At 44.8% G+C, this 14868-nt stretch overlaps 1 protein-coding gene across 1 annotated transcript; it reads left to right on the top strand.

The window, feature by feature from the left end:
* The first annotated feature begins 1015 nt into the window (after positions 1–1015).
* Positions 1016–10944, top strand: LOC134068160 (uncharacterized protein C4orf54 homolog). The gene is made up of 2 exons (XM_062523716.1): positions 1016–5774; positions 10415–10944. Exon 1 carries the CDS (start codon positions 1615–1617, stop codon positions 5758–5760), a length of 4146 nt encoding a protein of 1381 aa, XP_062379700.1. The 5' UTR covers positions 1016–1614; the 3' UTR covers positions 5761–5774; positions 10415–10944.
* Positions 10945–14868: the final 3924 nt, after the last annotated feature.

The raw sequence follows: 14868 nt of genomic DNA, 5'->3' as shown, positions 1-14868 counted from the left end.
CACCTTGTAGATGTTCGAAATGTCTCAGTAGGTTTTTAGATGTGAGCCTCAGATCTCCCTGTCAGTTGTGAATGGCCAACTGGACAAGGGTGCCCCAGGCATCGGGCATTACACTCTAATAAGAGCCCGCAGCTGTTCCCCGGGGCTAGAGAGGCATTGATAACATTTTCTCTTCAACAAATGTTTCCAGTGCGCAGTCCTGTGCCAGCCCACTCCAACACAGATCTTTGAAAAGAAGACTTGTTCTCTCAGTAATGTAAACACGTAACGTGACGAAAATAGCGGGCGTTTCATAGGCTATCTCTTCGCCAAATTCGTCAGAATTACTTTGTGTGACGTCGATGGTATTATAGAAAGGCGCTCCGGGGTCTTGATAGGGGCGCTGCCACTAAATTGCCCGCGTGTGGATTGCACGCACGATGAAGCAGCATGACATGAAGGTTTTGTTGAGCCGTTATTTAATTTTAGTCAGCAGTAGAGCTGGTGATTTGGCAGAAAACAATGTTTGACATTGTCTCCTGTTACCTGACCCTACCCTTTGCCTGATTGTGTACACGAGTAAGCAATACGATATCGATAAATGCACTATAACAATATATTCTCACAATAGTAGGCTATGTGCTCACACACACACACACACACACACACACACACACACACACACACACACACACACACACACATACTAGGGCTTGCAATTGTTTAGTAATTGTTTATTTCATTTTTTAGGCTATACATTATGGATGTGCCTACATGGAATGTACATGTTTGCGTTCCCGTGCAAGTCATAAAGGATCAACGGCACCACAAATGTATCCAATGTGTCATCTGAAATTAGGCTCGTGCGTAACGCCGACAACTGTGGCCAAGAACAGTGGTGAGGTGTGAGCAGTCCAGTGAAAAACACAGACCCACCAGGCTTTACACAGTGAAACCAGTGGGTTCTCCCCTCTCTCTCTCTCTCTCTCTCTCTCTCTCTCTCTCTCTCTCTCTCTCTCTCTCTGTCCCTCTCTCTTTCTGTCTCCCTCTCTGTCACCCACGCAGATTTTTGCCTACTTGTGCCAGACAACATCACTAATAACAAAGCCTCTCTGGCAGTGCGGGTGAAAGGCGTAAAGGAAAATGGAAACACTTCAGACAACCATCAGCCACATCGGGGAGACGGCACCTTACAAAAAGCCTCAAACAGGCGAAAAGAAGCGGAGAAGTATTGACAGTCAACCAGAGGAATCAAATTATGTGGATCTGAACAATCTTTTGGATATGAAATCGGATGGCACAAAAACCGTCAAAGTCACTTTTACGGGTGAGGGGAATCAGCTGGCAATATTCAAATGTCAGAGTGACACGTCAACCGTGGGTGACGGAAGCCCTGGCAAACGCAAGGAAAAAGGCAATATCACAGAGACTCCCTCTAAGGACTGTCACCAGGATCACTCGAAGGACGCCAGGGTGGGACAGCGTGACAGCGTAAACTCTTCACCGACTCCCGACGATGAGATTTCAATCGCTGACATGCCTACCACGGAGACTGACCCTCAAACCGATCTTATCCTGCAAGATTATAATCCACAAAATGTTTCTTGCGAAAGCGAGGAGCTGCGCTATACGGACATGTACTTGAATAGCCAGAGTGAGTCGGAAGATGGCTCCAGCAGCGTGGTCTTGTCTGATCAATGTACTCTCAATACCTTTGCAGATGAATCCCATTATATCACAACGCACGAAATTCAATTGACTGAGTTAGACCATGATGTGGACAACGAAATTGGCCGTGGGCCTTGCTGGGATTATGAGGATACGAATCTTGTGTACTCATTTGTGGATTATGCATCGTTTGAGAGCGACGAGACGACGGAGGGGACATTGGTTATGGATGGAAGAGTTTGTAAAACAAAAATCACCAAAGCGCACTCGGTTACTGCGGGCCAATGTGGTACTGGCGGAACAGCTGTCAGCACTGAAAGCGATGTGTGTGAGTGTGACTCGGACAAATGTGCGAGCTCAGATGAAAGCGTGTGTAAAAACCCCAATGGTGGCGAGAGCTCGTCGGGGCAAATTCACCTGTCGATCAAAACGTCCTCCAGGAATATAAACGAGTCCAACAATTTCCCCCAGAATGAAAACATCTGCTATCATGCCCGACGCACCGGCGAGAGGAGTCAGTACATTTTCAGGGGTTCGGACTCGAGCCGGGAGGCCCTGTTTGACCGGGCGCACTATTTCATCCCGGCACCCGGCCGCCAGCACTTGGCCCCTCAATTAAAAGGAAAAGATTTTAACGAATACTCTAGTGGTGCTTCAAGCTCAGTTAGTGAGCTAGATGACGCCGATAAGGAGGTTCGCAATTTAACATCTAAATCATTTAGGAGTTTGGCATGTCCTTACTTTGATGCCATCAATTTGAGCACGTCTAGTGAATCGTCTCTGTCAGAGCATGGGATAGACTTTAACAAGTGGTCAGCTTTTATGGATCTGAATTATAATAACATGGCCCAAGGACACGAGAAACGTCTGATTTCCCACAGAAGTTCAACGTTTGAGGTGAACAAGAATGCACAGTGCAAAACCATAAATGGCGTGTCTAATTTAAAAGGGCCTCAAGCAAAGACATGTTCCCACAACAATAACAAGCCGCCCCGGTCGAATATCCGAAATGACTCTTCTGCTTCAAAGAAAATTGAAATCAGAGGACAATATGATAATCAAGGTCAGGGCGAAATGATTACTCTGACAGAGACATTAAACTTTAGCTGTAATGTTGAAGCGGGACAACCAACGCGTAAAAGGCGCGCAAAATGCGTAGAAAATACCGCAGGATCACGTTCCGGGGATGAGGTTACCAGCATCATGCCATCGAGGCCAGGGAGCGAGGCTGCCAGCCCACACATTGACTGCGGGGACGCCATGGAGGATACACACAAGAAAGCCATTTTTGCCTCAAGTCTGCTAAAAAATGTAATCTCGAAAAAAATGCAGTTTGAGCAAGAGCGCAAAATGGAGAGGGGGGAGATACGTGACACACACCCAGCTCAGTCACCTTGTTTCCAGACAAAAGACTCAGACACATCAAAAGAGTCCGTCCAGTGTGAGGTTTTGCAAAGACAAACGTCTGAAACAGATTCAGGACTTGTTGCTCTCAATGAATTGGGCGACGTAGTAGATACTTCGTCAAATATCGACCCTAAGGAGCCGCATGAACAACGCGCAACGGTTTCCACAGCGGAATCCACCCCGGACTGTCATCCTGATGACGGTGCGTGTAAGTCTAACAAGGATATGTGTGAAAGTAAGAAGGTGCTTGCTCAGAGTCAGAACAGTGCCTTTAAATCCTGGAAGGACGGTGAACTAAGTGTTGATATAGAATCAGGGAATGACAGAGAGGAACAGAGTGTAGAAATATCTTCTCCGACACCCGAGGTTTCGGAGCAGAAGGAGAGCCAGTCAGTGAGCGCCAAATCAACTAAAATGTCACACTTGTATGTACCAAGCTCACAGCTTCTCTCCAAAGACAGGGAGGGGGAACAACAGACTCAAAGTAAAAATACACACGATGCCGTCATGGAGCAGGGAGAGGGCGAGCGCACAGACAATAACTCTAGCAACCCTCTGAGTGCCAAGGATACCTCTGCAATATCACAAGCCAAAAAGGCACCTGAAATCAAAATACGATTACGTAGCGTTAAAGAAAACAAGAAAAATCCCTTCAACATAGCCAGTCTACTAACCCCCAAAATCGGGTTCAGCACCACATATCCCCCCAAACCAGCGTCTGAATCCAAATGTCAGATGCTCTCGCAGTCAGAGAAAATTCCCCATTTTACAGTTCGGGACATTAGAGAGACCAAGGGGAAGTTCCAAACACCAATTCACCAAGTGCGCGACGTGCGTAAACTGGTCAAAAGTTCCTATCGGTTTGTGTCACTAGAAAATACTGAAAACAAAGCAGCTACATCAGCTTCTCTGTTGAGAGAAGATAAAGTTGGCATATTTAAGAAGGAACCGGACAAAAAGCCTTCTCAATCACCTATTGTTATTAAATGTCAATCTGTAAACACAAATAATTTAAGTAAGCCACACAGCAGTGTGGCCGAGGCATCAAAAAGAGGACAAACAGAATGCGCATCAGAGTCCGATAGGTTGTCACCAAAACATTTGTCCGACTGCATTAAAAGCGAAAGCGTATTTGCAAATCGGTCTATGGGTAGAACTCCGTGCGTAAAAACGCCCTACAGTGACCAAACCGAATCAAAAATGGAAACGAAAGCTGCGAAACAAAGGCAAGATAAAACAATCGAAAACATGGAAAAGAAATCTGAGTGTAAAGTAACAAATCAGGCTGCCCTGGAAAAGTTAAAAGCTGCTGTTAAAACAATGGAGCAGCTTTATGTTTTTGACCGAAACGAATGGAAGCGCAAGACGCAGGCGCCGCGTCCGGTCACAGACAGCCACGTGCTATCACTCATTACCAGCGAAGAACAAGGCGGGCCATCTAAAACGGAATCTGAGGATGATCTTGGCAAAAGCACTGAATACGAGAGGCCAGTGAGCTCCGTAATAAATCCGCCCGTATTGGCCAGTACTCTGCAGACAGGTGTGGCCCAATCAACTGAATATAAGGCGAATCTCAAATCAGCCGCATGTAGCCTAGAAGACATTAGTTCAAGTAAAACATCAGCTGTCCATGGCGAGCGGTTCAATAACAAATGTGTGTTTAATTTTGCCAGCAGCTCAAAAGCACCTGCCTCTAGTGGCCCAGCAAAAATTAGTGTTAGACAGACTCTCTCTGTTCCGCAGGGTGTCTCAACCAGCAAAACTATAGCTCCTAAATTTCCAAAAGCCCCACTGTCCTTAAAAATCACTCCCCCAAAAAGAGAAGCAGAGGAAAAGGTGGCAGCCAAAAGTTCTGAAGCCGTCCTCCAGGCCCAGCCCATCAAACCTGCACTGGCAGAGACTGAGAACTACCTGACCATCCCAGTCAGAGCTTGCACCACAGACACACCAGCAACCTCCGTGGCCTCTAAAGCCCCCAGCCACAGCCAGCAGCAGCAGCCCCTGCAGCGCTCCCCCATCATCATGGAGTCATGGGCTCCAGACAGCCCCACTAGCACTACCATCTATCACCATTCCCTCCCCATCCCCTTGACTGCTACTGGGCCTCAGGTCCTGTGCATCTCACCCTCCCTGGTGCCTACGGTGGCCGAGCCCATGCAGCAGCTGCAGCAGCTGCAGCAGCAGCAGCAGACCCAGAAGAAGATGTTGCTGGACCCCACCACAGGCCACTACTACTTGGTGGACACGCCGGTGCAGCCGGCCACCAAGAGGCTGTACGACCCCGAGACGGGTCAGTACGTGGATGTGCCCGTGCCCCCTCCGCAGCCCCTCACGCCCGTCCCCGTCCCCATGCCCATGTCCCCCCTGGCGCTCAGCCCCGGCGCCGCCTTTGCCCCCACGTACATGATCTACCCCGGCCTGATGGCCTCCCCCACAGCCTTCACCACCCATTCCCTCTCGTCCTCCACGCAGTCCGAGGGGGACGGAGAGAGAGTGCAGGGCAGAGACTCGGGGGTGCGGGCGGGCGTGGGGCTGGGCAGCTCGTCCGGCACACACCCTCCGGATCACTCCCGTGGGGGCGGCGGGATTTCCGTCGGCCCTGGAGGGAAGCCTGTCATCAGCATCACAACACAGCAAGGCCCTCGCATCATCGCCCCACCCTCCTTCGATGGAACCACCATGAGTTTTGTCGTGGAGCATCGATAACTGGTTTCCAACTTGTGAGTGATGTTTTCCTCTGTTATTGTTCTCATTGAAAGTTGCAGTGATGTTGAATGCAATCATAAGCAAACCTGTCTTTGTAGCTCAGTTATTTGAAGATGCAGTCTGTGATTCTGGAGATAAGTTGATAATTGAGCCTACATTTATACTCCTAGTTTCTGTGCTTTGGGTGGAATTGTTAATGGCTTGGTTTGAGCCACAAAATTAATCCCGTATTTGCAGAACCAGGAGTGGGTGTGAACACCAGTGGGTTTTTTTTGAGAGCACACACTGAATGGACAGCAAGCCACGAAGCAATTAGTTGAACTTCACAAAAAGGGAACTGGATTAGAACCTCGGACTGCACCTTTAATTAAAGGGAAACTTCACCGATTAACATTAAGCTTTGTATCTTTAGAAAACCAGTCATGTTTTTGAATGGTTGTGCATCATTCCCTCAGTTTGCCTTGAGATGGGAGAAATACGGATTTCAATGTTGGACTTACTGCTTTCAATGATGTAAAAATCATCCTTTTACATCATTGAAAGCAGGAAGTCCTATTCATGGGTTTCATTGAAATCTGTATTTCTCCCATCTCAAGGCAAAATGAGGGAATGATGCACGACCATTCAAAAACATGACTGGTTTTCTAAAGATACAAAAAAGCTTAATGCTAATCGGTGAAGTGTCCCTTTAATGAGAATGGCTCGTTACTTTATCTTTGGAGATGATTTATAATTGCAAGTACAGTATGCAGCAAAACAGCTCAGCTCAGTGTACAGAGGAGCTGGGCAGATGTGAAAGCCCATCATCACCATTCAGTAGGCGTTGAAGCATCGGAGAGGGGGGCAGGAGACAGACGGCCTATTCCTTCTCCTCCTCCTCCACTAAAACACATGCGGTATATTTTGGTAATTTGGTGGGACTCTGCCAGTAGCTCCTCTGCTGAAAATACTGATTGAGATGAGTTGGGGTTTCATCCTGACGCCTCTTTGACAGCACCATGAATGATAAGCTCTACGTCCTCCGTGACGCCAAACCGTTCAGAATAAGTTATACATAGACCGTCTATCCTTAGCCGTCCTCATATATTGGCGTGGGCTGCGTGTAGAGGTCGGCGTGAATGTCACGCCGATCCATCAGTGCAGCCCCTGGCCGCACTAAAAGACTTGTTTTCTGCAGTGGATCTGCTGTCCAGCACCTTGTTTGACTACGGTGTTTGCGCTGTAGTGCAGTAAAAGCCATGTCACATGTGTTAATTGACCGACCATGACACCTCGGCGTAACCCGACTCCCACGGACGGGGGGTAGCCCACGGCTGCTACGCCAGGCCAAACGCTGCCATTCTCTCGTCTAAGCATTACCCACCGGATATGTGTCTGCGGGCTGCTGCTACCCTTGTGAATGCCAGGCGCATAAACTCAAATGTGTTGCGAAACATAAAACTTTGTAATTAGTGCTGTCAATGAGGGCAATTCGTTTTGTTTTTTGCCTCATGCTACCCCTACATCAGAAGACTTTGACATGATTTGGGAAAGATTCTTGTAAGCCTGGAGTCTTTTAGCTCATGTCCCCCATTCAAGCTTTACTCAAAAGACCGCAATCTTTCAAGTCTCATCCTCAAATCTTAGTCACTTGGTGCATTTCTCGAGTCATCAATGCTGTAACGTTTGCTTTAAAGTAAATGCATGTCTTGAAACAATTTGTGCAAGCTGCATCACAGAGTGGATTACTTGCAAATGCACTTAACTTGCTCAGAATGTTTAGTTCATGTCTCAAAAGGAGATATTTATGCCAATCATGCGCCAGAATGTTTAGTTCATGTCTCAAAAGGAGATATTTATGCCAATCATGTGCCAGTGCCACCAGAATAACGAGTTCCTGTGTCACTGTTATGTCAACACAATCAAAATCAATCAATGTTGTCAATATACCAGATTATTCTGCAAGCATTTTCTTTTCAAAGCACAAGGCTGCAGTTGTATGAATGACTGATCAACACAGACTCTGTATAATTCATTTTGCATGTTGACCGACAGGACATTAGCAATTGATGATGCAATAAAACAACAGACAGTTGTACACAAACAGTTGCATGGATGTACTGTAGCATGTGCTGTTTGTTCAAAGTGAAAAATAACTTGTTTTTTTATTAGCGTTATTGTCTGAATGATGTGGAGGTTGAAGTAGTAGTTTTGAAAATGTCAATTATCTTCTGTGAAATGCACCAAAGATACTGTGAAAATCTAAGAACCTCACAAGCTACTAAGACATTTGACAAGCAAAGTTATGAGGACATTGATGAACTGGGCAGTATCAATAAGTATTTCAGTAAGAAGGAGAAAGGGAAATTAGTCTGTATTGTCAGGGCAGGAGTTCAGAAGTAGTTGGAATGGTTATGAATACGACCTTAATGTAACTTTAAACATTGCTGGTAATGGTGAATATCTGTTGGAATGTAGGTGTTGAGTAACAGTTGACAGGGCAGCTTATGTTTTTCAGTAAATGCAAAAAGGTCATTGGGTCAAGAGCTGTTTGCCTTGACCACACACACACACACACACACACACACACACACACACACACACACACACACACACACACACACACATGCACATTGCTTCCTGCAAAATATTCACACAGAAAAGGGCACAAACTAAATGTGTGTGTGTGTGTGTGTGTGTGTGTTTATGTGTGTGTGTGTGTGTGTGTGTGTGTACAAACACAAAGGCATGTTCTGACAGACACAGACAGCCAGACACATACACACTCTCTCTCTCTCTCTCTCTCTCTCTCTCTATCTCACACACACTCAATCACTCTCACACACACACACGCACACAAATGTCTGAAGGATAAACGTAAGCTCAGGGCCTTCTGGGGGATTTGGTGGGCTGGTACAGTGTTGGGCAGAGCAGAGGACATGACCAGAGCATTTGAACAGAGAGACAGACACAGACAGACAGACAGACAGACAGACAGACAGACAGATAGATAGATAGATAGATAGATAGACAAAGACAGATAAATAGATGATAGATGATAGATAGATAGATAGATAGATAGATAGACAAAGACAGATAAATAGATGATAGATGATAGATAGATAGATAGATAGATAGATAGACAAAGACAGATAAATAGATGATAGATGATAGATAGATAGATAGATAGATAGATAGATAGATAGATAGATAGGTAGATAGTTAGATAAATAAAGATGGATGGAAGCAACAGGAATGGGGAGAAAAGAAGGTGAGAGTGTGATGGATAGATAAAGGAAGATGTGTGAGAAGAGAGATCGATAGAAAAGGGGCGGAGCGTGGGCCAGGCTGAGGGGAGGGGCCAGGCTTGGCGAGTGGCAGTGGAAAGGTCAGTCCATGTGAAGTATTTGTTGTGCTGATGCGGAGGGATGACAGCTGCTGGGAGCCATCAGCCTGCAGCCCTGGGGCTCGGGGGGCTGGGGCAGGGGCTCAGACTTTTTATAGGCCCCCTCTTACACACATGCGCGAGTACACACACACACACACACACACACACACACACACACACACACACACACACACACATATGCATACCCACTCTCACACACACAGACACTCTCTCTTTCACATACACTCACACACACACACACACGTACACACAGGGCTCATGAACAAGTGCATGCAAATATGTACTCACTCACACACACGCACGCACGCACGCAAATGGTCTCACACGAACATGCATGCTCATACATGCAGACATGAACACAGGGACAAATACATAGACATACAGTAAGTCACGTTATGCAAAGACATGCACACATGTAGACATAGAACCATGCCTACACACACACACACACACACACACAAACTACATGCAAACGACACATAAAAGCATCTTTTCCTGTCTTTGACATATTCCGGCCACACACACACACACATTTGTGTGGTTTCCTAATTGCTGGAGCAGTGTACCGCCTCACCCCTGCTGCTTGGGCTGGGAGGTGAGACTGGGGCCGAGGGGCCTGCTCCATAAGGAGGCTGATGCCCACCAGCACATTTGCCCGGCCGTAAATTTAACTTTATGGACATGCTCATCAGAATTATGTATAGCCACCGCTGGCCTGAGAAGGCCCACATTAGGGAAGCACATGCTGCCGCGTGAGCGCAGATGCTCAAGCCGCCCAGTCTGAAGCGTATGGCACTTTTACTATTTAGTTAGCACATTTAACTAGCACAGCGAGCACTTCCACTAGATGTGCATTTGCCTAGTGCTATACCGGTATTGGAATTGAGTTTAGAGTCTGAGAGAGTGCACACAGACGGTTTGGAGTTGCAGCTTGAACGATGAAGTCATCTCTCATCCGGACTTCCAACACTATTGTATTTCATCAAATGTTTATTGTAATTCAATGCAATATTTGTAAAAAAGAAAGAATCATTTTCATTAATGTTGGTGACAGAATAGGTCGACAAAACAAATGTCACCAATGTAACAATTATGAATGCCACAGAATTTATTTTTTTCACAGGAAATATAGAATGAAATGTAAGAGAAATAAATGTAAAATAATATTATCATGGATATCTGATGAAGAGCTTGAGCACAACATTGCCTTTCCTCTTTTCTAATCTCTCTCTCTCTCTTTCTTTTTCCTCTCTCTGTCTGTCTTAGGATCTCTCCCTCTGTGGAATGTCGACTGCTTCTGTACATCATTTTGTTCATCTGTTTTACCGTCTGAAAAAAAAAAAAATGTCTACAGTCTTGTCTACTTGTATTCCCAGACAGAACTTGATCCATTCTACACCATGTTTCCTGTCTAAATGCTTGTTTGTTGAATTGTTCAGGAGTCATACCAGCTTATCAGTGATTCCCTGTATAAAACGATACCCTGCGGGGTAGTGCACTTTCTCTGTGTATAGAGTAGATGGTCATTGTTTGAAGATGTAGAAGTGAAGTTGGTGCTGTAGAATTATAGGTTCTGAAGGAAATGTACTCAACTTCACTGCTTTTTCTTTCTGTAAAAGTAAACAAGGTCGGCATCCCATTGTTGATCGACAAGCCATGAATCATATACACAGACAATTTTGAATTTTGAATTAGTTGTATGTGTGACTGTTGAGTAGGCGTGTGCCACGTGAGACTTTGTGAATTGGTTGTATGGATAGCACAGAATGTTGAAATATATTATCTTTATACAGAAATCACCTGTCTGGCTAGTAGTTATTATGCTTTCGCATATTCCAGTGACAATCTAGTTAGTTATGTCTCTCAATCAGAAAGGAAACCTGATTGAAATCTGAAATCAAAAGCTAAAAGGTATCCATCAGCACCTTGCTTTAAAGGTTGGTTAACAGTCTGTCAACCAATGCTATTGCAAAAAGATTTGACAACCAGATGGGTAACTGGTGATTGGCTTTGAATGAACACAGGAGACAGGTGTGACAGATGATAATAGTACAGCATAATGTGAAACACCATAATATTAATATTTTTGTAAATTGTCAACTGGTTTGGGGAAAGCACAAACTCTTTGTTGTTGTAGCTAAAATGTGCAATCCCAGCAATCTGTCACACAATTTATCCACCCTCAATCCACTCTCAACAATGTAGTCCTTTTAATCTCCCTGTGGCAGTCATATCATTTAGAGTTGCAATTGCACATCAGTAGTAGCAGAGACCAAAGACTCAAAGCAAAGCTGGTGTCTCTGTCTGTTATCCTGATGCCCTCTGCTCTCCTCTGGCCTTACCCTGTGAAAATGATTGTCTTTTGTTTATTTTCCGTGACATTCTTGTGGATCCTTCTCAGAGATGTAGTTATTTGGTGATAAACACACACGTGTGGTGACTGTGGTTGCTGTGAGGACCTCATTTGACGTCCTTGGCCTGAGAGAGATATACTGTAGCAGGGCAACTCGGCCACAGCGCTGCGTGTCAGGAGGGATTCAACATTTAGTCTGAGAGGGGTAGAGGAAGTGTCCTCTGAGAGTGCTTTTTGAAATGGTTCTGGGAAATAACTTATTGAAGGGCTGTTGAAACATGTTTGAGTTTCATTTTAATTGTTAAGGTTTTTGTGATGATTGTGAGCAGTGGTAGAACTATTTGTTATGGTGTCAGTGGTAAGGCTAAGTTATACAAAAGTCTTTGCACAATTTAAGCAGTATGGGCTTCAGATCCACACAGAGAGTGAGGAGAACTGAACTGATGTATATGAATGTAAAGGAAGAAGGGGCTCCGTTATTCTGGTCATAGTGGGCCAGGCCTGAACACACACACACACACACACACACACACACACACACACCAGCACACTGGGTTTAGGGTATCATTTTGTTCGTGTCATGCCCCTCTCTCTGTTTTACTATATTCTGATAATCTCAGTTCTCAATTTCCTAAACTCCCAAACTCATTCTTGTTGTCTCTGTGTTCCAGTCCGTTTCCTACAGGCTAGATACACTACTAATGAACCACTAAGTTAATCTTTCAAGTGGATTTCTTTTTAATGTTTATCCATGTCGACAAGTTTCAAATCAAACAGATACATCACAGTGAACAGTATCTTGCTGTGTGGATGTTTTGATTTTATTCACTTTTTTCCCTTTTGTTTTTCTTTTCTTTTTTACATGTCACCTTTTGTTGTCGATTCCGTTTTCAGAAATCAAGTAGCTTAATGATGAAGCACTGACCACTGACATGAATGGAATCAAAATGTTCTTCTTCTTCTTTTTTTGACATTTTTCTGATGACCTCTCCTTGCTAAATTCAGCTTGCCTGAAAATCATCAAATGCAAATGCATCTAATGTTTTTACTTAATCTAATCTAATATGTATCTGTGGTTATTCTTTTTAGCTTACTTTATCACTGACAAACAGTGGCAACTAGGGATTACATTTTTTCTTGTTGTTGTTGTTGTTGTTGTTGTTGTTGTTGTTGTTGTTGATGGTTTTGTCTCTGTTTTAGTTTTCCTATTGTCCAGCTGTGTAGACCTTTCAGGGTTTTGGGCCTTATGTTAGCCACCGGGGCCAGAGAGAGTCCTGCATCTCTGCTGTTGTGGACGTACTGTACAGTAGGTTAGATAGAGCTGCAGGTCAGTCTATTTGCCTACTATCTGAAAGAGTAGTTTTCACATACAGTACTGTATCAGCTATCTTGTGGAAGATTTACAGAACATTTCAGTAGACATGGGAATGCTCTCTTTTTTGTTTTGTTTTGTTTTTTTGTTCTATTTTCAAGGCTCATAAGGCACAGCAGCAAGTAAAGCATGATGCAACATGCTCCTTTATTCTTTTTCGACTGACAACTTACATCAGTTTTATTCTTAACATTTATTATTAAGGATATATATATCTTAATATGATTCAGCAGCACATTTCATAGGCTAGTAGTACCTTCTTTTTACTGGTTCTCCATGCCGTACCACCTGTTAAAAAAAAAAATCAGTAAAAAATACCTCCTTTGAAATAGAAACCATATTCCCTCACTGCCCACATGGAACCGTCCTTAAGATTTCATACACAAATTATTTTTTTTATTGATATTTGAATGCCAGGGCTACCAAAGACTGTTTGATCATGATAAATGATGTGTAAAATATATTTTTAAACATTTACACATTGCTTTTGCTGGCGGTGCTATGTGTCAAGGTAGGCCATGATATCACCAGCGTAAAACACTGACACGGCACCTACCAAAATAAAAGAGGCATAAATCTGCTCCTAAATGGGACTTGTTTACGTCCGCGCATGACAGATGAGATGAGCTCATGCTGGAGATGCTTCTGCATCCCTGTCCTCTTTAGTCACTGCTAACACCTCTGCAGGCTGCGCCTTTTCACTCAGCCTCTGACCAAGTGGACACCATTAGTCACAAATGACCACTGCTTTTTTTTTGGAGGTAAAGAAATGCTATGTAAATGGTTTTGACAATCTGTGACAACATGATAAAACCATTTTAATTAAATTGGTAGATCAGTTATTAGTGGGGCTGACATTGGTGTGGGAAATTGATGTGAGATACTGTACATGTAGGTCTGATTCACACACACACACACACACACACACACACACACACACACACGCATACACACACGGATACATATGCATAAGAATGTACACATCACTATGAGCAACATGTAATCCAAAACCGACCCCCCACCCCCCACCACCCCCCAGCTCCTACGGTTTTGCTCCAGGGGGAAACCTTGGGAGGCGACACAGTGAAAGCTTGCATTTACAGTAGGACAGAAAGGCCAGGGGACGGATTTAGCCACGTGCAGATGGAGAGAGGAATGTTTAGAAATGTTGAGAAGTGATGACACGGTCCCGGGAGAGGACCCAAGCAGGCCCGGGCGCGAGTCCACTGGACTCTGGAAGGGCTGGACAGGAGCGAGAGGGGCCCCGTGATGGACGATCGGAATCAGAAGGCTACGAAGGCTGTGAAGACGGATGTTCTTAGAGATGTGTGACGGGAAGAATGAGGGCAACATTGACACTGTCATTGGAATAAACTGTATTGCAAGCTGCCTGCGTTTAATGCTTGTGTTGTTATGTTTGATCATTTTGTTTCAATCATGTTGTGCTGATGTCATTCGCTCAGTGTCATGGTATGGCTACTAGTGTTGTAATAGGTAGCCTACAAGTGCTAATCTATTTGAATACCCCTTGTGTTTGGAAAATATGTCACCAGTGTATTCATATTCCTCCTTACCTAGGATTCATTATGCCAGCCTTATAAACAAGGGCCATTACAATCCATCAACTGACACATACATTTTCTACCAACTGTAAGGGATAAGAATACTGTGTGTGTGTGTGTGTGTGCGTGCGTGCGTGCGTGCGTGCGTGCGTGCATGCGTGCATGTACGTGCGTGTGCGTGTGTGTGTGAGTGACAGAGAGAGAGAGAGAGAGAGAGTGCAAGGAGTGACTGAAAGAAAGGATGGGAAGCAGGCAGTCTATAAAGATGGAGAGACTGCGCATGGCGAGGAGAGAGGAGAGGAGAGGAGAGGGAGAACTGGAGCAGGAGTGGAGCTCTGTGCGTGGCCGTGGAGGTCCGTGCTGGTGAAGCTGGCGGAGGCTGCACAGAACAGTTGTTGTTGATGGTGGCAGTTGATTTACACTGCAACTCCTC

This window comes from Sardina pilchardus, chromosome 2 (assembly GCF_963854185.1).
Source record: "Sardina pilchardus chromosome 2, fSarPil1.1, whole genome shotgun sequence".
In the NCBI taxonomy this organism is placed as follows: domain Eukaryota; kingdom Metazoa; phylum Chordata; class Actinopteri; order Clupeiformes; family Clupeidae; genus Sardina; species Sardina pilchardus.
Note: the sequence above shows the minus strand (reverse complement) of the source record. Positions and strands in the feature narration are given on the sequence as shown.

Excerpts from the sequence above, each read along its gene's own strand:
- LOC134068160 (XM_062523716.1), top strand. The coding sequence starts at position 1,615 with ATGTACTTGAATAGCCAGAGTGAGTCGGAAGATGGCTCCAGCAGCGTG.